At 36.5% G+C, this 27299-nt stretch overlaps 1 protein-coding gene across 2 annotated transcripts in view; it reads right to left on the bottom strand.

Annotated features, from left to right (window-relative positions):
• TTN5 (ADP-ribosylation factor family protein) overlaps window positions 1-27299 on the bottom strand; it is a 135885-nt gene that overhangs the window by 85338 nt on the left and 23248 nt on the right. For both annotated transcript variants that reach the window (XM_089788512.1, XM_089788513.1), the window contains one exon: window positions 12966-13128. In XM_089788512.1, the coding sequence (XP_089644638.1) occupies window positions 12966-13128 (163 nt within the window). The remainder of the gene's footprint in view (window positions 1-12965; window positions 13129-27299) is intronic.

Raw genomic sequence — 27299 nt, 5'->3', positions numbered from 1 at the left:
CTCGTTGGAAGGATCTCAACAATACGCTTCCAACCCAACACTGAAATATCACGAATACTAAGCTCTATTTACTTACTAAAAATAGTAAGCATCCAGACAACCTGCCATAACTACTTTGATGGGTCTGAAATTGGAAATGTTTAGGCCAAATCTCAAACTAAACCCCATAAAGAACCTTCTCGCCTCGAAACCTAGGCAAAGTGAGCCGGCAACACTGAATTATAATGTCCCAAAAAAAGGGGACATTACAATCCACAACAAAATGGTGTTGCAAAACGTAAAAATAGATCAATTATTGAATCAGCTAAAGCAATGATGCACGATCAAAACCTTCATACTTCTTTTTGGGCCAAAGCATCTAACACTGCAATTTACATTTAGAATAGATGTCCACACTCAATATTAGAGAAAACCACTCCTGAAGAAGTATTTACAGGTATTAAACTAGATCTAATTCACCCAAGAATATTTGGGTGTCTTGTTTATATTCACATTCCTAAAGAGAAAAGAACAAAACTAAAACCATCTGGAAAGAAGGCGATACTCATTGGATACAGTTAGTAGAGATGTGAAATTTGAAGAAGATATTGCATTCAATCTTTCTAAAAACAGTGATGAATCTCCTACACAACCTGTCTCTAAAATAGATGAAGATTGCACAGCAGAATTGAGAGGGAGAGTGATATTGAACCCTTGTCTACCACTACATCAAATCCTAAGGATTCTGAAAATGTTAACAATAAAAAGAGACAACTTTGGGCTCGGAAAATGATAGAAGAGAATAATGTGGAACCTAATGAAGTAATTTGAGAAAGTAAAAGAACAAGAAACCAGTCATGTTATGTTGCATTATTAACTGAACTTATAAAAACAGAACCTTCAAATATTGAAGAAGCCTTATCAAGCCAACCTTGAAAAGAAGCAATGATTGAAGAATATAATTCTATATTAAAAAATGATGTCTGGGATGTTGTACCCAAACCTAAAAACAAATCAATTGACAGCATTGAAAAGTACAAAACCAGATTTGTAGCACGCGGTTTCTCTCAGAAAGAAGGTATTGATTATGAAGAAACATTTGCTCCAATTGCTAGATACACTTCAGTTAGAACTATCTTGACTATCACAACATCCAAAGGATGGAAAGTTCATCAAATGGATGTTAAAACAACATTTCTAAATGATAAAATTGAATAAGTTTATATTGAGCAACCAAAAGATTTCGACACTCATGACAGAAAATCACACATGTAAGTTAAAGAAAGCACTATATGGTCTCAAACAGGCTCCCAGAGCGTGGTATGAAAGAATAGGCAACTATCTAACAAAGTTAGGATACTCTAAAAATGAAGCTGATCCTAACTTATACTTCAAGATAGATGGTGATGATATGATTATTCTCGTATTATATGTTGATGATTTGTTGATAACAGGTGAAGAACATCTCATAAAGAAATGCAAACAAGAACTAATAGCAAAGTTTCATATGAAAGATCTAGGTCTTCTTCACTACTTTCTAGGATTGGAAGTCTGGCAAAAGGGTAACTACATTTTTCTAAACCAAGGAAAATATACTGTCGATATTTTGACAAAATTTGGAATGATGGAATGTAAGCTAGCTAATACTCCTACGAAAGTCAATCTACACAAGTTGAAGGATGATATGATCAAATCTGAATCTACAGATCCCACTTACTACAGGCAAATTATTGGATCCTTAATGAATTTAGTGAATAGATGTCCTGACATATGTTATGCTCCTAACACCTTAAGCCAATTCATCTGTGCACCAAAAAAGATACATCTACATGTAGCTAAATACATCTTGAGATATCTAAAAGGCACTATTGGCATGGGAATCAGATATGATCAAGTAGACATCAATCTTTGTGGATATTCAGATTCCGATTGGGCAGGCAGCTCTACTGAACGTAAAAGTACTTCTGGATGTTGCTTCAGTCTTGGATCTGGGATGGTTTGTTGGTTCAGCAGAAAACAATCCTCAGTTGCATTAAGTTCTACTAAAGCAGAATACATTGCCTCCTCTTTGGGAGCTAGAAAAGTTGTATAGTTACGGAAGTTACTGGTTGATTTGTTCAAAAGACCTTTGAAGCCCACTGTGATTCATTGTGTCAATCAGAGTTGTATCACGCTTTCAACGAATCCAGTTTTTCACAATCGTTCTAAACATATTGAAATTCCTTATCACTACATTAAAGATATGGTGGATCGAGGTGTTATCCAACTGGAGTAGATCAGTACCAATGAACAAACAACAGATATCTTTACTAAGCCTCTTGCTAAAGTGAAGTTGGAATACTTCAAGGAAAAACTTGGTATGATTAAATTGTAATATTGGATAATGAATTTAAATTTTCAATTTATATGTCTTTATGCTTCTATGGTTGTTTAGCTGCATCAAATATGTAATGAAAGGTGATGATCTTCATGGGCATATATATTCAAAAGGTAATCCTTTGTAAGGTGACGATCTTGCAAATGATAGGACTATTATCATGATGTTTTGTTCTAGTTAGGCTGAAAATCATTGATAACAAATGCATTATGATTACTCTAGTTATTGTTTCGAACAATTAGAGATCATAATATATGTTATGATAGTGTTCATAGCAAGGAGATTTAAATTATTTGACAAGTCACTATTTTAGAGTGTTAAAGTCAAATAATGTGTTATGTACAATTTTGTACTCTGATATCGATTAAAGAGTTTTATTACTTCTCCCTTGCTAAGAGGTGGTGTTGATGTATAGCATCAGGTGAAGTAATATTGCATACTTGAAATTATGACTTAATGAATTTTGTTCATTTGCTAATGGAAAAATATATACATATATATATACCTATATATACATATATATATATATATATATATATATATATATATATATATATATATGTGTGTGTGTGTGTATGTGTGTGTGTGTTTATATATATATAAATATCTTTAATTATTCACAAAGTATATTACATGTGTACCGGCTTTATATCTTGAAAGTTATCAGGGCTTTGGATTTGCCACCAATTAACTAATAACTTCCATACATGTCGACGATTACAAAGTGCATGTTATACGGTGATCATTATGTTTTGTTAGCATTAGTCATGCCTACGTAGAGGCATGACCTTACGTGACCTTTGGGCATGTAGAGTCATGTCTCTATGGAGACGTGACTATTTGTTTTAATATATATACAACAAAGAGATCGCTAGGTTAAATATCAATACAAGGCATACAAGTCCCAGCAATCTACTTCCCCTCTCTGCAGTGTATTCAACTAACATTGCAGATACTCCATTGTTGATCAATTCTGAAAATTAGTGGACAGCAACCAAATCTAAAGATTGCATTATCTGATATACAAATCACAGGTTTGCTTCATCCTTTCTAAAGTATAAGATATCAAGTAAAGTTGGAATTGTTCTATTCTAATATAATAGTTTACATTCTATCAGAGATCCTAAAATTAACATCACCTTCAGTTCACATCAGTATACCATCACTGATAGGGCGACTCAATCAATTGTTGCAGTGGGTCTTGAGGATCATGGTCTTTTCCACCTTACTGATTGTGGTGATTCTCGGGACTTACCTACGGCTACTTGGCGATCTTCTATTAGCACACTTTGGCATCAATGGTATGGGCACTTAAATGTGCATTCTCTCAGCTTGCTCAAGAAGAGCTTGTCCTCGGTTTGCCAAAGATTCAGACTCAACAGCTTGGAGTTTGTGATGCATGCCACGCTAGGAAGCAACATCTCACACCTTTCACCAATGGCAATTCATGGCGAGCTTCTCAGGTACTTCAGCTTGTTCATGCCAATATTTGCGGCCCTATGACCACTCCTGTTCTTGGGTCCAGGTATTTTTTGTTGTTTGTTATTAATTTCAGTAGAAAAATGCGGGTATATTTTCTTAAATAGAAATCAGATGCATTTCTTGTATTTCAGAAGTTTAAACCTTTAGTTGAAAAAGAGTCTAGGAAATATATTATTACTATCAGATTAGACAATGGGGGGGGCGATTTTGTTGTAATGTATTCTCTAGCTTCTTAGATACTCATGGCATCACAACAGAACAATGTAGTTGAATGTCAGAACAAAACAATCACAGAGATGGCTCAATCCATGCTCAAACACAGGCAAGTTCTGAAGAAGTTCAAGGTAGAAGCAGTTAACATTACAGTTTATCTTTTGAACCAGTCACCCACAGTGGTGGTCAAAGGTAAGACTCTGGAAGAGGCCTGGTCAAGTCGCAAGCTCAAAATCAGTCACTTTAAGGTTTTTGGCTTCCTTGCTTTTGTTTGGATCCCTAATGCATCACGCACCAAGTTGGATGCCAAGAGTTAGAAACTCATGCTTGCCAAATACAGCAGTCTTCACAAAGCCTACCGCTTGATTGACACTGAGACATCTTGTCTCCTATACAGTTGTGATGTAGTCTTTGATGAGTAACGAGGACCATTCATGCTTGTTTCTCCTGGTCATGATCCAGCATACCAGTTTATGAAGGGTCATGATTTAGGAGTTAGGCTTCCATTAGGTCCACCTAATGAGAGGGTTTCAGTAGCTCCAGTTATACCAGTGATCCCTGCACAGACACCTCCAGCTTCTCATGCAGAATCACCTCGATTTGCAGATGCTTCACCTGAGGTTGATCCAAATTCTTCTGATGAGGACCCTGATCACCAAGCATCTCTTGATACTAATGTTTGTCATTCTCCTCTCCGGCTTAAGTGGTAGGCTAAGACAATTGCTAATCTTTGTGATGATGAGCTTTTTGATGGGAGAACTTCTCAAAAAAAGAGCAAACCTACAGAGTTTGTTAACTTTGCTCTCATGGCCAACATTGATAGTGTGTTTGAACCTCAAACATATTCTGAGGCTAAAGGAATTTCAGAGTGGGAACATGCCATGACATCTAAACAGCAGAGCCTACTGAAGAATAACACTTGGATTCTTTCTGATCTTCCACCAGGGAAGAAACCCATTGGCTGCAAACGGGTTTATAAAGTCAAATACAAATCTGATGGTACTTTGGATAAGTACAAAGCTCGTTTAGTTGCAATGGGCTTTGCTCGGTGTCAAGGCATTGATTATGAGGAGACCTTTGCTCCTACTGCAAAGATGAGCACCATTAGATTAGTCCTAGCCATGGCAACACAGTTTGGCTAGAAGGTCCATCAGATGGATGTCAAGTGTGCTTTTTTGAATGGTGATCTCCACGAAGAGGTATGCATGACACAGCCTCTTGGTTTCAAGGTTGTTGTTAAAGACCATCAGGTTCTCAAATTGGTGATAGCTCTCTATGGCTTGAAGCAAGGCGTTACATGAAAATTGATAAGTACCTCAATGATCAAGGCTTCCTAAGGAGTTCTTCAAACTCAAACTTGTACATCAAGACTACTGATAGTGACATCATCCTTCTAGTTATTTATGTGGATAATTTGATCATCACTAGTAGTTCGGCATCTTTGATTCAGGGAATCAAACATAATTTATGCCAATCTTTTGATATGACTAACCTTGGGCTCATGCATTATTGCCTCGGTGTTGAGGTTTGGCAACAATCTTCTGGTATATTCATCTCTTAGTCCATATATGTCAAGGATCTATTAGAAAAATTCTGTATACAAGATTGCAAGCCTGCATCTATACCCATGGAGAAAGGTCTCAAGTTATCAACCAAGTCTGATTCTCCTCCCGTTGATGATACTACGTACAGGCAACTAGTAGAAAGCCTCAGCTATCTCTCTGCTACTAGGCCTAATATCAACTTTGCAGTCAACTACATCTCACACTTTATGACAGCTCCCAAGGCTGATCATTAAATGGCAGCAAAGCGTGTGCTTCGTTTTGTGAAGAGTACTTCATATTATGGAGTTCTTTACTCTCAAAGTTCTAATCTTAGACTCAGTGGGTTTGTAGATTTAGATTGGGCAAGCTCTGTTGAAGATAAAAAATCAACTTCTAGATATGTATTCAGTTTAGGATTAGGTGTTGTCACATGGACTAGTAAGAAGCAGCAGGTAGTTTCTCTCTCCTCTACAAAGGTCAAATACAAAGAGAGAGTCAAGGCTGGTTGTGAAGTTGTTTGGCTTTGTCGGATGCTTGGGGATATGCAGATGTCACCAACAGGACCAAACACTTTGTTTGTTGATAATGAAGGCGTTATCAAGTTAGCACGAATCCCAGTCTTCTATGAACGAACCAAGCATGTGGATGTTCACCGTCACTACATACGACAGCTGGTTGAAGACAGGACAATAGACTTGCAGTATGTTCCTACCATAGATCAAATTGCAGACATTCTCATCAAGCCTCTTGGTCCTTATAAGTTTGTCAAATCCAAAGGACAGCTTGGTGTTGTGGATAGATTAACTATAAGGAAGAGTATTACGATAATTGATAAGCGTCTATTATTAGTTAATGGTAATCTATTTGTAATCTATTGTAAATCTTAGAATGTTTCTAATATTTAGTTAGTTGTAGTTATCTGTTAGCTTTCTTTTAGCTAGAATAGAATATTTTTATTCTTTATGATCATTTCCTAAGGAAACATTCCTTTATTCTTTTGTATATATTGACCTCTTGGTCTCTGTTAATAACAAGCAAGTATTTTACCAATTACTTCGTAATATTTCTAGATAAATCAAATAAGCCAAATGATTTCAGAATTTGAGCCTAGGATTGTTAATAAAGCATTGAAGAGTGATGATTGGACCAAGGTTGTGGAAGAAGAGCTTGATCAAATTGAAAAGAATGATACTGGGACATTACTTCTCAAACCAATAGACAAAAATGCAACTGGCACAAAGTGGGTCTTCAAATTGAATGTGAATTGTAAAGTGAACAGAAAAATGCAAGATTAGTTTGCAAGGGTTATGCATAAGAAGGATTGGACTATGGAGAGACCTTTGCACTGGTTGGAAGACTTAACGGGGTAAGAATGATACTTGTCTATGCTACTTATAAGAAATTTAAAGTTTTTTAGATGGATGTCAAGTCTACTTTCTTAAATGGAATTTGAGAAGAAGTCTACATAAAACAACCGAATGGTTTTGCATTATCAAAGGATGAGGACATGGTGTGCAAGTTGCAAAAAACTTTGTATGGTCTAAAAAAAGCACCAAGGGCTTGGTATGAAAGGCTACACTCTTACTTGGTCAAGATAGGTTTCAAGAGAACCAATGAAGATAGCAATGTTTATCTAAAAATTGAAGGAGATAAGTTGTTGGCAGAAGTATTTGTTGATGACATAATCTTTGGTGGTGGTGATGATATGAGCTTGGCATTTGCAGACGAAATGAAGAAAGAGTTTGAAATATTAATAATAGGAGGGATCAAATTTTTCATTGGCTTGCAGGTCATGCAACTTAAGGATGGATTTTTCATTAGCCAATCAAAGTATGTGAAGGAAATATTAAAGCAATTTGGAATGGAAGATTCCAAACCAGTTATACAGATCAATGATGGTTAAGTTACATAATATTGTTCATAGCAAACCGGGTATTGCTCATGCAGTAGGAATAGTAGCGAGAATTTAGTCAAATCCTAAGGAACCTCACATGGTTGTAATGAAAAGGATATTTACAGATTTGAAAGGAACCACTTAATATGGTCTTTGGTATCCTCATTGTGGTGATTTCATTCTAAATGTGTTTACTGATGTTGATTGGGTAGGAAACATAGATGATAGGAAAAGTACAAGTGGTAGTGCAATCTTCCCGAGTGGAAGACTTGTGTCTTGGATGAGCAAGAAACAAGATATATTTCCAATCCTCAGCAGAAGCTGAATATGTTGTAACCTCCAGTAATTATTCATAGGTCGTATAGATAAAGCTACTTTTGGAAGGAATCAATGAGAAGATAACAAAAATGGTGACTATCTTTGTGACAATACCAGTGCAATAAACAATCCAAAAACCCGGTACAAACACCCTAAGACTAAGCACATTGCAATAAAGTATCACTTTCTGAGAGAGAAAAGTGCAAGAGAAATAAGTGAAGATGGATTATGTGTCATCCAAGGAATACGTTGTAGATATCTTTGCAAAGCCATTACCTAAGGATACTTTTGAGTATCTAAGAGGTAAGTTAGGGGTCATTCCCCTCCTAGAACAGAACTGAGATGTTGTTGCAACATCAATCCAATGGACCCGTTGCATATCTTTGATTGGGTTAATGTTGAGGATACTACTTCTCCCCCTCTTCTTAGGGAAAGTAGTTGAAAGGTGGTTGGAGTAGAGAGATGACTCATGTTGAGTGTCATCTTTGACATTGTTGTCAAAAGGGGAGAAGAACTAAGAAGATGATAACCAAGTGAGGAGAAGAAATGAATTAGGAAGAAAGAAGCTCTAAGGATGATCAAATCAACTAAGGGGGAACAATTATTATCAAGCCAGTTGGTAGTTGGTGTTGCCATCAATGCCAAGGGGGGAGATTGTTGGCATAACTGATGCAGATTGTAGTGAGGGATGTTATAGTACAGGTTTGATGCTCAACTGATCAATTATTATGTTGTCATTGATGTCAACTTATGTCTTGTTGGTTGCCAATTTATTAAAGAGCATTATTCTAGTATAAGAAGAGTAGAAATCAGTGTTGTGATTGTGTTGCAATAAGAGTTGGCATGCATGGTTGCAAAGGGAGACTTAGAGATGTCTATTAATTCAATGTCTATGGTCCCACAAGTCTAGACAAAGTCATGATTGATTGAAGTATGACATAGCAACAAGAAGAAACAGATAGTAAATGATTTGATTGGTCTATAAAATCTATGACAAATTAGATGTTGTGGTTCGTGATATATGATCTAGACACAGTAGTGTGATTGGTGTTTTGGTCACACAGTGTTTGGGCTACTAGATGACATGGTTTGGATCGACTGAAGTTCACTCTCTAAGAAGTTCATATAACACTTAGAACAATTTATATTTGATCCTAACCAGTGAAGTTGTGATCAACTCTAGTGAATCTTTTCCTAATAGAAAGTGTTGTAATTATGTAGCACTAATGGGTTGTGAAGAATTGGTCTTGCATTGGTCATAATGATCAAATTTCTTAAAGTCATGCATGATTATTAGAAAAAGTGAAAAGGGCCAAATGTTCTTTGTCAAGTCAATGTGCGGTTCAAATTGATGATCCAGTAGATCTAGTAAGTGATGGATTAGGGTTCGGTAACACATTTTTGGCAAGCCAAAGGTGAAATTTGAATGTAATACATTTTGGTTAAGGCAATGGCTGCCCTAACACGTGAAATGTCTATTTATATTGTAGTCACTTGTATTTGCAAGATTGTAGATCGTGAATGGTTGGTTCAGTCGAGCAGTTGATTGAAAATGTACAAGAAGCAAAATCAGAGCTTCAATTGGATTTGTACAAGCAATAGAGAGGTGTTATTCCTCGATCATCCTCCTTGTTGAATCCTAACAAGTTCTCCAAGTTAAATCCCTTAACCGGGTCACTCCTAACAGGGTGAGCAAAATCCTAACAAGTCTAAAGGCTAGTTCCCTTAACCAAGTGGCTCATTAATTTGAGTTAGAAATTCTCCAATAAGGTTACTCCTTACAAGGTAAAGCTCCTAATAGGGCTAGAGGTAAATCCCTTAACTAGATGACTCCTAACAAGTCTTCTCTTATCTAGGCATTATTGTAAGCTCCTAACTGTGCTAGGCCTTTAATAGGGCGCATTTCAGAAGAGTGCAAATTACTTGTGTGTCTAATTCCCACCATAGTTTTCCCCTCTGACCAATGCTTTCCTCGTGAAAAATACAAGTGTCATTGGGTTACATGTATAGATGCTTTTATTGTTTCACAAGTTAACTGTGGATGAATGTGGTTGAATATTTCATTGAGTAGATCTGATTTGGGCTGATTATTTGGTAGTAAACTGACAAAAGTTTTAATTTGATAGGATTATTGATTCAACTCCCTCTCAGTTATCTTGTACCTTATTATACTTACAATTGGTACAAAAGCATATAAAAAAAATTTTATATATAGGTAGCCTAGAAGCATGAAATAAAATTAGAATGTCATATAATATCATAAAAACAATAAAAACACTATAAACTTGTGATCATAGCATCATATCAACATCAAAATATTAAAATAATAATATTGAGTTCAAGTATCATTATTTCAACTTCCAACTAGAACTTTATACTAAGTTTCATCCATATAATGGATTATCTAAGTCTTCTTCTTCATCAATGGCATTAGTTGATTCACAAAAAGTGTCAAAGCCAATGGGGTCAGCTGCACCAATAACATTCTCGCCTCCCAAGTCCTCAAATGCTTGTTACTTTTTCACTATACAAAGACCTTATTTGCTTGTAATTAACAACCTACTTGAAAAATATTAAAAAAGTAGCTTGCGACTCCCTTCTATAGAAGACATTGTTTAATGTTTAAAATATAATTTCATAGTTGGAAAACTCTCACTCGGCAACAACTCGCCAAGACCCAAAAATTTTAGTTGGGAAAAAATAGGCCAGTTTTTCAAAAAATCTAGAAAACCTAAAAAACCACTTAAATTTAATTAGAAGCACATTTTTTTGCAAAATTCAATGAGAAGATGCATGTAATGAGTTAATTAAAGAGAACACAAAAGAAACAAGCAGAGTTTAGATATATATAAATGCATAGTGGGTACAAAATCACATTCTCATGCGAAATGTTGATGGCGGGAAGCAAAATAGAAAATAGTTTCTGTCAAACTAGAAGTAAATATTAAGTACATCAATACTATCGCATCTTCCTCTTCCTAGCTCTACTACCAGAAAATGAAATTGGTAAACAAAAAAATACATCAATCAATCAAATCCACTCAAATCTGCCTTCAATAGCTTGCCATCACCTAAGAATGCCTTGGAATCCTTCTTCTCTCCACTCCTCAAGTCTCCAAATGCTGAAAATGAAACTGGTAAACAAAAAAACACCTTTTTTTGCCTTTAACACCTCTATCAGTCACATGGTCGAGTCACCGGTAAAAACTCACCGAGTTTTTAAGAAAAACATGGTGATTGATCTGCCAAAAAATTGGTGAGTTTTTGATAGTGTCGAGTCATGATTTTTCCTAGGATTTACTCACCCAGCTAGAAAACTCGGCAATTAGTTGTTAATCGCCGATTGATCGACAATTATGCCAATTATGTATAATTTTATCTCAATAGAGAGTTTGTGATTAACCGGATAGGGGTGATTATGAGCAATTGGATATAAAAACTTCACAGGAAGAAATCTTGAGGGATAGTTTAATTTGATTTAATAAATATATTAACTTCGACAAATTCTGTTTTGTAATGTTAAAGATCTTATTCAAATTTTGTAATAATTGTTTCCTGCACTAAATCATGGAATGCTTCTTAATGGAAATGTACCCAGTTAGCACTTAGTTTCTTTGGGTCTTCCCTAGTTTGACCTGAGTTTTGCCTAGACGAACCAACCAGCCTAGGAACGGACCATGTCTGAACTCACAAGCAAATAGGACTCGATTTGAACTGGACCGGTATCAAGGCCCCATGCAAGTGAACCGAACTTCCTAATTTTTCCTTAATATTACTTGGTGTATAAATATCATCTAGTAGACTTTTTCTTTTGGGGAGGATGTAGTCAGCATGCAATGCTTTTACTAACGTTTGATAATATTGTTTATCCAAAAATGCCTTAATTGTTTGAGTTAAATTTGTTGTCACACTTGGGTAGTTGTGTCGGTTAACAGCTTGTTGTCACTCTTTCGTAGTTGTATGTGTTGGTTAATTGATGATTGTGTTCCTCTTGGCAACAATCAAGTCCTATAAATATGTTGTGTACCACCAAGGAAGAGAGGACGATATAGTCAAATGAATTGGAATCCTTGGCTAACCATCTTTGATCTTCTCTGTAATAATTTGAACCATCAAGTCCTTTATATATGTTGTGTACTGCCAAGGATGGGAGGATGATATAGTTGGATGAACTGGAATCCTTGACCAACCATCTTTGATCTTCTATATAATGATTTCATGAGTGAATAAAGACATTTACTCTTGTAACTGATATGCACTGTCATCTCTATTATTATTTCATGTATGTAATTTATCAGATATAGAACTAAACAATCATTTACTGCCAATATACTTGCTGCTTTAGTAAACTCGTCTACCTGAGTTGAATGAAAACTCTAATACAAAAAGTGTGGTTTTCCAAACCTAGATGTATTGTACAGAAAGCAATATCACTTGATGTATTGAGATGTCAATAACTTGAATATGTGTCTTCTATGGCTTAACTCAAACTTACACGAAGTTAGAAAAAGGTTCATTTAGCTACATCAGTCCTGCTGCTAATCTGATTAAAGGGATTCCATGTTTTAACAGTACCATACAGATTTGCGGCAGAATCAGAAAGGTAAGGTATGATATGCATCCTAAAATATCTTCTGATGTGTGCTATGAAAAAATTATTTATGTATTTATAAATTAAGATTAGTGCTAAAACTTTTCTTTTATTCCTACATTATTGAGAAAATTAGTGTTGCTTTCCGTTATTTGGCTGCGGGTCATTATTAGCCTCTGGGTCATATTTCCATAGTCATGCCAAGATTAATCTCTTATAGTTATAAAAAATTCTCTAAGGATTAAAGGTGAAAATTAGATTATTTACCATGCTACACAGGAACACTAGAAAATCTCAAATTTCATAAAAATGTGTGTTATCAGCAACAATGGGATAAAATACAAAGCAAAGATTACCCCTATTATTAACAATCACAGAGATATTTAAAAAGGAAAAACATGTCAGAATTCAACACACTGTCCACAGAAAACTTTCCTTTCTGAGACAACTGGTGACCTGTACAGGAATCAAGTCCAGATAATACTTATACTCAAGAGAGGCCAATCATTGCGCTGTGATAATCAAGATATAGGAAATTATTCAAAGTCACGGTTTAGAAAATAAAACCTCTTCTTTCAACAAATTATGAAGTTCTTCTTTGCAATCATCTAAGCGCCGAAGGTCTGAGCTATCCACTACCCATACCAAGCCATCAGTCTGCTCAAAATAATTCCTCCAATACGATCGTATAGTTTTTTGCCCACCAACATCCCAAATATTAAGTCGGTAGCTGCTCTATTACAAGAAAATTGAAAATGAATGATCACAGAGCTATAAATAACAGACTTTGAGGTACAAAATATTAAATCTAGGAAAAATTGTCAACCATGAATTTAAATACAAATATTTTATATAAAAATAATCAGCTATTTCATGGCTTGCTTCTCATAAATCAACAGTATAGATCCAAATGTCTAGACTATAGACATGTTATGTTGCAACATTGTGTATGCTCTAACCTGTAAATTAAGTGGATACAAATCATCTGAAACCCACAGGTATAAAATAAAAGACACATGAAGATACAAAATAAAATGTGCTACTCCAAATGCCAAAGGTGGGGTGCTCTCACAAGCTTAATAAAGAGATAGTACTCACAAGGAATGGTCTCTGGGGCAGCATTCAAAATGATGTTGCAAGTGCACATGAGGTCTCTGACGCATTAGAAACATGTTGAAAAATTCCAAGATGGAGAAAACAGATTATTATAAGACTTCTTTTCAGAGATGTGCATTTTATATTTGCATCCATGGACAAAGATAGATTCATGCGGAAGAAAGTTTACTTCTTTTCAGATTCTGCATGCAGAAGATAAAATAGAAGAATACAATAATACATTACAAAGATGAAGTTTGGGATGAACAAACAATTTTTCATTAATACATCACATGCCTCTATAAGGTAAAATATCCACACACACACACAAAATCCATTTCTCTTTTGGCATAACAGGTTATTCTTTTCCCATTCTATTTATCAACTACTGGTGATTCTTAAACTCCCTTCCAGTGACTTTATTTTCCAGCAATGCCTATATGGTTACCAATGTCTTATTTTATTCAATGTATGACTGGATGTATGCATTCTATTTGACTTGAATGTTTAACATGTTGATAATCTGTTCCCAAAACATCCCCATAGACAATAAAGTTACAAACTGAATACATGGGAAGAACAATAAAGACCTCCAGCAATTTCAACCCTACGCTACCATATTAATCTAGAACTGCCCCAAACTGCCCTAGTAACCTCAGGCCACATAAATACTCTACATTTTTTAGCTTCTAGAATGTAAAATGACACTCTCCCTCAAGACGCTGCCATCTCAATATGTTGTTTGTCTGCTAATGTTCCCAGGGTATCTTCTAAGAATTGATGCATTTGATAAGTGTACACTTGCCATTTTTAGTAGCCATTTTGATTTATCCTTGCATACTATTGCAGCAACCAACTACTATTAGTAGCCATTATGATTTATCCTTGCATGCTATTGGAGTAAATAATTACTATTACGATATTAGATAGTTTCTATTTACTCTCTCTTCCATCTTTTTCTAATGGTCACTCCTTTTGTAATGTTTCCATAAACTCCTTCTATTCGTTATGGAAGCTTTCTCTCTCTTCAAGATGTTTCTATTTTTCTCTCTTTGTTCGTTATAGAAACATTCTTGTGTACCACATGTATATATACATCATTTATGTTCTCTGTTTAATAACAAATTCATTATTTTAACATAATATGGTATCAGAGAAAATTCCTAGCCTCTTCAAAATGCATTAATTTCTTTTTTAAAATTATTAGTTCAAAATTTTCAAAATGTTTCCCAAATGCGTTCAAAATTTGCATCCTTTTTTCTTCCTCCAAACCCAAGTAGGGATTCAGCGTCCAATTTGTTTTGCAACTTTCTTTGTGCAAAATCTCACATCATTAAAATCGCATTTTTTCCTCAAGGTTGTGGGCATCTTCCTCATGTTGCAAACGCATCTCTGACTTTAGTCCCGTTTTTCTTGTTTCTTCTCAATGGCTTAGGCATTTTTTGGTCTTCTACAAATTGCGTGAGTTTTGTCGCATTTTCTTAGTGTTTTTCTGCTACATTTTTGCTCAAACACGAAGCTTCTCTGACCTTTCTCGCAATTTATGCCTCCATCTTCTGCATTCTTCAGCTAACACGACCCCCCTGCATGGATAAAAATCTGCCTTTTTTTCAAATCCGCCCTCTATTCAAGAACTCTGCAGATTTTTCAAGTTTTTTAATCCGACTAAGGTTTTTTTGAAAACCTTTGATTCCCATGTCAAATTAACAAAAGTTTTGCAAATTCCTGGTGAGTTATTGTAGATCTCAACTAGGTTAGTCTCGCTTTTGTTTCAGGTGCATTGTTTCATGTGCCTCGATTTTTGAGCCAACGGAATCAAAATTTGATAGAAAATTCTATCCCAATTTTTTGAGCTATTATCCAGGTCTCTTCAAATTTGTTGGGTCTTCCGTCAATTTGCCTTGAAGTTCGTGTAATTTCTAATATTCACGATTTTTTTGCATCGAAAAATATGTCATGGCATCTCTCACCAATCTTCTCTTGGAAGGAAGTCAGTGATTCAACAGAAAGAACTACAACACCTGGAAGCAAAGGATGATGATGATCTTCAAGTACCATTGCCTTGAGGCACTTGTTCTAGGTACCGAGACCCGTTCTACCATAGTCGATGCTACTCAAGAGAAGTTTGATGAGCGTAATCATGAAGCGGTTATGCTTATTAAGCTTCCAGTTACTAATGATCAGTTGCCTCAAGTGTTGTTTGGCAAGACAGCTGTAGAGATCTAGACAACACTGAAGGATCTCCACAAGACATCAGATAAAAGTACTACCTTCTTTCTAAAGAATCGGCTATTCTTTATTATTATGGATGAGCACATGTCCTTACAGGTACATCTTCTAAAGATTAAGGGCATCATAGGTCAACTTGAGGCCATTAGTCATACGATGGAGGAATAGAATATGGTGGTTGTTACTCTGAAAAGTCTACCATCATGAGTACTTTATTGAGACGCTCAACATTACTACATCTAATGTTGACCTCAAATTTCAATATTTGTGCACCAAACTTCTGCAGCAAGACCGTTGGAAACAGCAGTTTGGCAGCAGTGCTCTTTCGTCCTCTAAACAAGTTTTTTTTGCCCAATCCTTTAATAAGGATAAAGGCACATCTCAGTCATCTACTCAGTCTCAGAATAGCTCCAAGAAGAAGCAAATCCGATGCAACTACTATCACAAATTTGGTCATGTGATCCAAGAATGCAGGACTCGCATTGCTTCTGACCAACGGAAGTAGGGAGGGTCTCATCCATAGGCCAACATTGCAGAACATGCAACACTCTTTGATCAACCTAAGGCTACCTTTTATGCTTTTTGAGGACATGCAAGTTCCTGGTTTTTGAAGATAGATTGACCATTAAGGAAGGGTATTACGATATTAGATAGTTTCTATTTACTCTCTTCCGTCTTTTTCTAATGGTCACTCCTTTTGTAATGTTTCCATTAAATTCTTTTTTTCATTATGGAAACTTTCTCTTTCTCTCTTCAGAATGTTTCTATTTCTCTCTTTTTGTTCGTTATAGAAACATTCTTGTGTATACTTGTATATATACACCATTTATGATCTCCATTTAATAACACATTCATTATTTTAACATAATACAATAATCCTCAAATATACATTCATTAAGTATAAATAATCATTATCATCAACAAATGGCTCAGAAAAATCAATTTAGCTTGATTTATGTCATTTAAAATCCCATGTCAGCTATGGTAATAATGTCGCTAAAATTTATCATAATTGTATACTTTTAGGGGTGATATCCCATTCATTTTGGCATTGAATGATCAATCTATCAAGGGACTTATTTTAGGCATACAGTAACCCATCTTGTATAGTGTACAATCATTCAATCATATAAAGGACATGCATGCTAAAGCTCACTGCATTAGGGAAAGACACAAATCTGCACAATACTATCAAGGACGCACTATCTTCTAGCAGGAAAATGAATAATATAAATGTGAAATGAACATGCCTTCAATACACTATCTCTAGCGAATCTCCAAGCATGAAACTATCTTTGAATCATTGTCTCAAGCGACCAACTTCATGACAAGCATCACAAACATATCCTTTGTCTCAAACACTGACAATCCAAATGTTGTGATCATGAAAGTGCATCATATAACTGATCTTTGCACTTCTCAACATATAATCTTCCACATGATCCACACTTCAACACATTGAAATGATCTTCTATGCATAGCAACTTCTTCAACAAAACCCTTAATTAGATCAGCCAAAACAAAACAAACATAACTCTAACTAAATCAGCCACCAAATACAATTGTGGTCCACTTCGGGAGATAAAGGGGCCCCAAATACATCATAACACATCTTCCTAAGTAGCTCCAAATAGTTTGCACAAAACAACACATCCTCCAAAGTTGGTATCAAGCGTATCATGTAGACAAACAATGTAGTGTATGGCTAGTCGGCCCAAAAACATAATCCAATGCAAATAGTTCAAGATGGATTGTCGTGTCGCGGTAAGACCTAAAACAACATCTTAACCTCCAACAAGTCTGAACCAAGAATATGATCCAAACAAGAAAACTGAGTCGGCAAGAGACCAACACAAACCATATTGCTGAGAAACATAACATCACAACAATTCTTTCAAAGCAAACCAACAACTGAAAATTCAACAAAGACACTGCAGAAGCCTTTTGAGCACTTCCTCCAAACCACAAAACCAGAAACACCATTGTGCAGCAATCCAGAGCATTCTCTAGACCAATCCAGACATACAACCACACTGTTAGAAAACTACCACTAACAACCACCTCAACGGCAACGTTGAGGATTTGAAAACGTAATAGTGCAAACTCATAGATAATAAACATTTTATCAAGAACCACAAGCACTTATCACCAAATGTGGAGGAATGCCCCATATAGACCTCAAATAATCTTTCCTGCATATTACATCTTATGATATTGTAACAATTCAGAAACAAATACTCACTCAAGAGCAACACCAAAGACCATAGGAACATTTGACCACATATTTTTGGACCTCCACTCACATCAAGTTGGCACAATGACAACTCTAATATTGCTAATAGTGATTTAATCATGTCCCAATGTTACCATGTCATTCATGAGCAACTCCATCAAGGTGTAGTGTTGCATACTTTGCTTTATCTTTGAGCATCGGATTGAGTTGAAAGTATGAGTCTGCCTGCACCTAAGCTTGTGTTATTGATCTTTTGAGCCCACTAAAGAAGGGGAGGCTTAGCTTGCCAATCTTCCACCTTAAGTCCCTGTTCCCTGGTAGGTAAATGTCTTGTCCTCGCATCCATGTAATTCTTGAGGAAAATGTCCGCTTGCAATCCTCCGTCAGGCCAATCCTACTTGAGTTATTCTTGCAACTCTACCAAATAAGGAGTATGATTGATCAGATGCTTGGTCCTCGGAAGATAAGTAGGCATCATTAGCCTTGAATTGGATTGATGAGTGTGGGTCTTCCCATTGATTGAATTATGACCATGGACATTAATCTCTCCATTGGCACCATTAACCCTTATTTATGCCAAGTGGTTGAGAGTCATCTATTCTTTGCTGCCCTCTTGCCAAATCGCTCAAGATGGCCATAATATCCAATTGAGAATCTCCCATTCTATCTAGAGAGTGTTGTCTTCTCCTCTAATATATAGTCTTGTCTTTTCCCACTGATCAACCTCAACCTAGTAGGGTCAAGGCTTTGATACCATTGAGATATCCCAAAGCTTACAAAAGCAAAGGTAGACAATATAAGAAAATGATAGACCAGCAATTGCAATTCCAATCAATGCACATACAAATCTGATTGTTGCTACAATAATGTTGAAAGCTCAAGAAATTTTGCAACTTGGCCTTCTAATGATAATTGCATTAGAAGTTATAGAATGTGATGAATCAAGGTGAATGTCTATGCTGGTGTAGCTGCCACCTTACAGTGTATATTGCTAATCACAGAATTTATGATTGCCACTTCAAGACTATGCTGTCACAATTATGTATATTAGTTTGACATAGATTGTAATCTCCAATAGTGATTTGTTGCCAAATATAAAATGCATATGCTTGCCTTTGTTATGGATGGCACTGATTGCTAACAAGATATAGATAATAGTACTATGCAGCTCTCAAAAGGTTTGTTTGCATTGAGTGTCGCAGCCACCACAATATTAATGTTCTGATCTTTGTATCGCCAATGGCATGAAGGATATAATGCAGATGAATGAAGGCTTCACAGCCTCAATGTATGCCCAAACAATATTCGAATATATAGCAGAAGTATAAGCTTGTCCACCACACAGAAGGAAAGTGATGATCGCTGCCAATTCTAATCGCAGCCTCCAAATGAAATGGTCTACTAATGAATGATGCTAAGAATGAGCAAGACTCAATCCAGCCTGGGTCGCTTACCTGGGTCACCCGACTAGGTCAACCCAGGTGCGCGACCCAGGCTAGCAACCCAGTTGGGCGACCAAGTCGCCTCACCAAGTGGGCTTGTCAAGTTCGTTGGCTAAGTCAACTCGCGATGTCACCCCACCAAGTCACCTCACCGAGTTGCCTTACTAAGTCGACTCTTTAAGTCGGCTCCTCAGGTCGGCCCACCAAGTTGACAGTTCAAGTTCGCTCACCAAGTTAGCCCGCCAGGTCCACTCCCCATGTTAGTTCACCAAACTAGGGACGATGTTTCAACTTCATAACTACAATCTCTCAATAAATAGAATTTTGAACTTGGAATTACCAAAGACAAATAAGATAAAATGCTGGTTAGTGATGATCCAACAAGAAGGCCAATATATATACGAGGCTAAACACCTCCAATAACAAGATATAAAATTTGATTTAGCACTATGCCAAGAGTGTCGTCTATTGTGAGGTTTCCAAACCATTGCCCCATTGCAAATAGGGACCCCCTCTTTTTGCTTGGCGGAGGTAACTATCCTAGGTAGTCCTATTTTTGGTGGCAGTTTTCAAGTCTCCAAGTCTAAAAGATGAGTTTGAGCAGCTTTGGCTCACTAGGAAGTCAAGTTAGCCAAGGATGTGAGTGAGAGATGGGCTAAGCTAGTCAAGGATGTGGAATTAAAGTTAAGAGATTTGTGATGAAATAAATTGGCCAAAGTGTAAAAGGATGAAGTGAAGATGCAGAGCAAGAAGAGATGAAGTTTTAACCTGAAAAGAACACTAACGGGAGCATGCTGATTACTGAAATTTTGCTGAGTTTGAAAAATGTTAGGATCTTCTAAAAGCTAGAATCTCCATTATAATCCTCGAGATTTGAAACAACTCTCAAACATCCTAAATATAACTTAAAGTATAACTAATAAATATGAAACTTGTTATATTTTTAGTTCCCAACTGCCACTTGAAAGTTTGAAACTCTCATAATTGACCTGCGACTTGAGTTTCTGAAGTCCACCTTGACACATTAACCCTTTAATTATGATGTGCCACATTTCTCTCTCAATCCCGAACTTGCCTTATGAGGGTTTGAAATTTGATCCTTTACGTACCACATAGAACTCCCAAATTGAATCTTCACCTTACACATGAAGGAAGAATTCCCAAAAATGTCCAAGTGTTTACCCCATCACACCAAAGTTTTCGAATGTATTCATGGGCATGAAAATTTTGATTCAAGAAATCCATAGGAAGTCGGCCTTGGAGATTAATTCATTAAATGCTAAAATGAAAACATTTATTAGTGTTAAGCATTTAATGATAAACGATTTTATTTGATGAAGGGGCACCAGTAATAATGGGTCACAAATTTAATAATGGGCCACAATTTTAATGAAGAATTGTGTCTTAATTAAATGTTTGTTCCTAAGAGACCAACTCAGCCCAGTGGGAGTGTTGGGACTCAAAATTGAATCCCCGTTTTGAGTACCATTCTAAAATTTGAGCCAAATTGAACCCCTATAAGAGCTTTTTGTGCATGTCTACTCGGCTGTCATTTTGAAGCCTATGAGGTGTTTTATGTTTCTAACACTTTGCATTCAATATATCCATGTGTCCCATGATGATAAATTGTCATTCTGAGTCATTCAATGAAGTTTCATTTTGAGCAATGTTCAGATCTGCATTTTTGATCGAGTGTCAAACAGCGATAGGAGGCCTAGTTTGCAATTGAATATCTTGCACCCGGTTATGTTTCATGACTCGCCGCTTTGGGAGTGTTTAGTATGCATATCAAAGAACCTATGTTTCAATTTTCAAGTCGTTTTGATATGTTTTAACTAGGTTTTGAATCCCTCAAAATTGGTTGTTTATTGTTGTCATGCTGATGCAAATTGCTCAGAATTTTGGGAGGCCCTATTTGACCAGTTATAACTCTGACCCAGTTGACCAAAATGAGAAAATTCCTTTTCCATTGCATTCTAGGGGTCAAAGACTTGCTATGTTTCATATTTAAGCCTATGAGGAATCCGTTTGACTAGTTTTCAAACACAATTCCAAATGCAATTTGTAAAGTTTTTCTGGTGTCTAAAAGTGCAGATTGATTGGAACCCCTTTTCGAGATGTCATAACTCTAAATCCGTGATAGATGAGACCAAATGGATTGTACCACTGTGTTCTACTCTAAAAATTCTCTAAGTGTGCTAGTTTTTGAGTCTTGACCATTCCGTTTGTGAAAATTGTTATTCTGCCACTGTTCCCAATTCTACAAATCCAAGTACCCCACTTCGCATGGTTGTCAAATGCGCCCAATTATTCGTCATGAGCCCAAATTAAAGATTTATACTCTCCTCGTGACAATAAACTAATGCCCCAGTTTTTGTGCCCCCAAGTGTCAGTTTGACCTATTTTCAAAGCCAAATTCAAACACATTTTATTCTTTTCTGACGTGTGTTTGTAGGCAGTTCAAAGAAGGCAACTTTAATGGTCAATATCTTTTGACCCAAATGTCGTCGTGAGACAAAATCTGACAAGGTACAAGAATGTGGAACAGAGAATTAGCATGTAAGATTTCAAGGCTTAGTCAGGTGTTTCAATCAATTCTTAAAGCCAATCTCAGAGGCTTCCAGGCAGAAAATTACAACTTGCAGAAAGTGGTAAAATGAGTTTTTTATGATGATTCAGTGTTCAAAATTGAATTTAATAAGTTCCAAGTGATTAATTGATCAATTTGACGGGACAGGTGTTTCAGTTTGGAAAAAATTTTAGCCAGACCTGTTTTGGGGCCCGACTGATTTTGTCAGATTGCAAAGTCATACTTGCAGAGTAAAAATGTCTTGAAAAGACATAATGGCCATGATCGTCAAAAGAATTCGCTACGCAATGTGCAAGAAAATTGCTTGAGGCTGCTTGTTCTTTGTCGTGCCCATGCAAGCATTGGTGTGATTGTTGGATATATGAGGAAAAGTTTGCATATAAGAACTTTGTTGATTTATTACAAATAAAGATATTCAGATCGTTCCAATGTGACTGTCAGAAGTGATGGTGTGCCGAAATGGTCCTTTGAACGGATGAATTCATCCATACATTTGAAGGAGCTTCAGAATCATGGATGGGGAGGATGTAGTGTGGAGTTTAGATGCTGGTCCATTCTTAATCAGGAGCTATGGCATTGACTCGAGGGAAGGCAACATCATTCTAACTTGCACGATGTGTCAGTCTGCCTCACCAATGTTGAAAGATATGGTTTTGTTTCGTCAATGGGAGTTTCCTTCTTGAGTGCCCTGCTCGGAGTTTATACACGCAAATAAGAATGCGTTGAGTTCCATTGGCAAGTTGTAATTGCTCTTTTTTTGCCTGAGCGTTGTATAAATTTCCCACAAAGAGCTTATGAGCATTATTCCATCCTCGGGAGCAATTTTCCTACAGATCTATCTCTTTCACTCACCCCTATCCTCTATAGTGGGCATTGCATTTTGGTAACGAATGTTATTCCTTAATTCATGCAGGTGGCAATGCATTGAAGAATGAATGCTTGCATGTCGTTTCGTTAATGTACCTGAGTAGAAGCAATTGTCATAGGCTCTAGAGCGTCTTATTGAGCTCGCCATGAGGCCAGTTAAATCTGCAAACTTTGAACGCTATCTAATTGAATGTAAGGACTCTTGCACTTGGGTGGATGCCCCCTGCAACCAAATAAACAGAATAGTGAGGGTGTTTGTATTCTTGAATATGCACAAGTGAGAGGTTTTCCAATCAATACATCGACGCCAGTAGCTGCATTGCGATCTAAGCATGTCACTTTCACGTCAAATTGAAGAGACATTTTCGATGACTGTCTGGAGTCTGCTTGCACTTACTTTCATTGTGAGTTGTCTTTTTGTAAAGGTTTTCCCTTGGTGCCAAAGCACGTGATAGAAGTTTTTAATACACAGATCCTGATTCGTGAACTTGTGAGAAGAAGTTGCGGCTATGAGGGGAGGATTGTCTTTATTCCAATATGCTTACTAATAAAATAGGAAGGTGACCAAAATGTTTTACTCCTTTGGGCTTAATGTTTTCTTTTGTTTTTACAAGAGTAAAGTCTCTTGAGGAAAATTCGCAACCGTTTATCCCACATTCGACATGTGGAAGGGATTATAACTATTTTTATATGCCATCACTTAATGTATTAGTGTCTTGAGCACTCCGTTTTTAGACAAAGAAGAAACTCTCACGCATGGGGCACACAATGCCAGCTGGAGGGAACCATAAGGCAATTTTGAACGACCCAGCAGATGACAGCAGCAGTGACAAGGATCAAAGAACCAACCAGACAATGGCACGAAAGAAAATCATAGTGTGACATGTGGCAGACAGTTCAGAGCCTAGCGTGGATTTCGAGGTGCCACATGGCATGTTCCAAAATCGAAGGCATAGGATTGCAACACATGGTAGAATCAATGGCCATCACTTTCCCGCATTACGAAGATGCACGATCGTTAACCAAAGCGAGAAAGCGACGAGGCGCCACATGTCATCAGCGGTGATGTGGCAATATGCAGAAGCGACGCAAAGGATCGTGACATGTGGCAGAATCAACGGTCGTCGCATTGCCGCAATTTCAAGATGCAAGGAAGTTAACCAAAGCGGGATAGCGACATGCCGACACGTGGTTGCTTACTTATCTTGACAAAGTCGCTGGTTACATGGGAAGGATATCATGAGGGTTTTTTTGAACACTGATGATGTCTGATTCACAAAGTGATAGGATAGATCTGATATCTTGATGTATGGGACATGTCATTGGTATCGTGGATGTATGTTTGTGATCTGTGGAATTGCCCAATAGATAAGGCACTAATCAGCTATAGGATCAACATGTTCTTGTTGCATATTTGGATTTTGTTGATAATCAACGCATTAATCAAAGTCTTTTCCCTTTTATGTTGAAGAGCTGAAAGGATTTACCCTCACTTAGCTAGTCAAGTTAATCGGTCATGTTACTAGCTATTTCATGTCTATGTTGTTTGCATGAGTAATAGAAGAATTGGGGTTTCAATCTGCTTTATCCATATTCAGTTGTATGTTTTGAAATTGGTACCATATGAAAGAATATGAGGTTCACCCGCCTAGGTTTTGCAAAGCTTGAAGAAGGAGTATAGGCTTATAGTTGGCCCCAGTGTCTGAATGGGTATGTTGAACATGAGAATTAGCTACCCCTATATGTATTTGTTCCTATCATTGGGTTATTCAAAAGCTGTTAATTCAGAAACCAATAGGGAGAAACATAACCTTTCAATCTTGAGGCCTATACATTGGATGTTGAATCTAATTCAATACCCAATTCAAAACATTGCTTTCAAAAGCAGATCAGATACTCAAGGTGGATCAAGTTTCTCCTACGTAACAAGAAAACTTCAATAGTCATTCGAATTTTGGAGGAAATAATATTGACATTTGGAGATTAATTCAAAATAATTGCAAATCTGAGCATACTGGAGGAGACAAAATCATATCCAACTACAAGAGTCAGGCTTCTACATTGCAGATCTGAGTTTTATATTCAGAATCTGATCATCAGCAGCAAGGTGAAGTGGAATATGCTTATGATAAATTTGAAGTGATAAAGGGATTTTTATGGACTTTCAGATTTGAAATTGAATGAGAATGGAGGTGGTGTTAGAGTTTTCTAAATATAAAACCTTCATTTGTTTAATCAAAACCAGATTTTGGAAACCATGTAGATGTCTTGCTGTTAGAATTAGTCGAATACATTTATTGAAAGTTCAATGTCTCTAAGTGCAATCCATAAATTTTTAGATAAAATGCAAAGCACTGATAAAAAATGTTGTATTACAAGCTATGCATGGCAGAAGCTAATGGTAGTGATGATTTGAAGTCAAAAGCAAAAGGAGACAAAGATGGGGAAAGTTCAAAGGCCAAAGAGATAGGGGTGATTTCCGAAAATCCTTACGTACTTTGGCACATCTTATGTCAATTCCAACCTCATGTCACTTTCTACTTGAGCCCTCGATTTCAGAAAATTCAAATGGCGCCTTGCCACATTAACCTTAGATTTCTGAAATTGCCTCATGTGGCACTTGCTACATCAGTGTGTCAAATCCAAGCTGCATTTTATGTCACTTGCCACATAAATTGGCCAAATCCAATGGCATTTCCGACATCCCTTTCTCAAATTGTATGGTCTCGTAACATTGCCTTGTGAATTTCAAAGTCAAATTGACACCCATAATATCTGCAAGTCATTTTAGACTTGCCAGATAGAACCAAGGAAGATGTTACTGTATTCAAGAGATTGCCCCACAGATCAAATCCAAAAATGAAGAAGACAATGAAGAATTCCAAATGACGGTGGAAATACAAAGGTTTCAAGCATTGTAAAGTCCTATCATCCAAGAGAAAGAAGTCCAAGAACAATGAAGAATTCCTAAGAATAAGGAGGTGGAATTAAGATAAAGATTGCATGGAGAAGTAAGGGATCATGGAGTTACAGCATAACAACCTTCCCAATATTCACATGGAGGAACTTATTGATATTTTACTTAAGTTTGTTGGCTTTGCTAGAAGGGAGAAGGAAGTATATATCTTAAATGATGAGTCGTATGATGACTAGGTGGCTTCCTTGTTTCTTATTGGTCCTCGAGCCACTAAATTTTCCCATTGACTTATTTTGTGGTGCTTCATTTTTATTGGACTTTTGGTTTCCATAATTAGGGTTTGTAATGGTTTAGTTTGGATCATCGATTCCAAACCAATCTTGGTCATTCATTGTAATTGGGGCTCCCTAAGTTACCAATTTGGATGTAGATTCCGAAGCGGATACGGGATGCAGAGATTTTTTTTTGGATGAGGATGTGGGAGGAAACGTGTGTGTGTGTGTGTGTGTGTGTGTGTATTCTTTTATATATATATATATATATATATATATATATATATATATATATATATATATATATATATATATATATATATATATATATATATATATATATGTGCAAAGAAATGCAAGAAATATACAAAAACAAATCATTTGATAATATGATTATGATACTTAACCCTTTATCAAAATTCAAGATATTTCAAAATTCATATGATATATCAATATGTGCTTGTCCAACATTAGATTTTAGTCTTAGACAATAAGTTTAGATAGGTCATGTTCAAGATTCCAACAAAATAAAAACATAGTTAATGATTGAAGATTCAATCAACTTGCATCAGAATCTAACTCTAAATCATAGGGATTCACAAGAAAATCCACATTCTCATCATCATCTCTAACTGTTGAAAGATCATTTGAACCAAACATGATTCCACTTATGCTAGATGCACCATGTGCCATGCTATCATCATCACCGTCTTCGCCTGTAATAAGATCATGAAGTGTTCTGCACACTCAGGGGCTACATCCCAAAGCTTTGTTGCCCATTCCTTGTAATGATCATTCTTACGTGACAAAAGACGCAAGTTGGTGTGGACAAAGACCAAGTCCTCAGCTTTCTTGGAGCCCAACTGGTTGCGCTTTACTAAATGGATAAAGGAGTATGTACTCTAATTCCTTTCAGCAGCAGAAGAACTAGCAACCTAGATAGTTGTCACAAAACATACAAATGAAAAGCAAATTAATTTTAAAGAATGTGTGAAACACTAAATTCTAGAATGCAAGTGTAAACATAAAAGTTTAAAACAAAACAAAATAAGAAACTTACTTGTGATAGGACCTTGATTGCAAGAGGTTGAAGATGCTTGAAAGGTTGATCATACATGTACCACCATGTGATAGCTCCCATTCTATTTTGGTCCTTAGTGCAAATGGAGAATGCTTTTACCCCAAACCAAACAGCCCAAATTCTTCCCTCACTTTTTCATGCATTTCTTCCAGTGGGAAGAGTCTTGTAAGAGCTT

The sequence above is a fragment of the Cupressus sempervirens genome, chromosome 6 (genome assembly GCF_028749045.1).
Source record: "Cupressus sempervirens isolate cs-2001-9-10 chromosome 6, ASM2874904v1, whole genome shotgun sequence".
NCBI lineage: Eukaryota > Viridiplantae > Streptophyta > Pinopsida > Cupressales > Cupressaceae > Cupressus > Cupressus sempervirens.
This window is presented reverse-complemented; position numbering and strand designations above follow the sequence as displayed.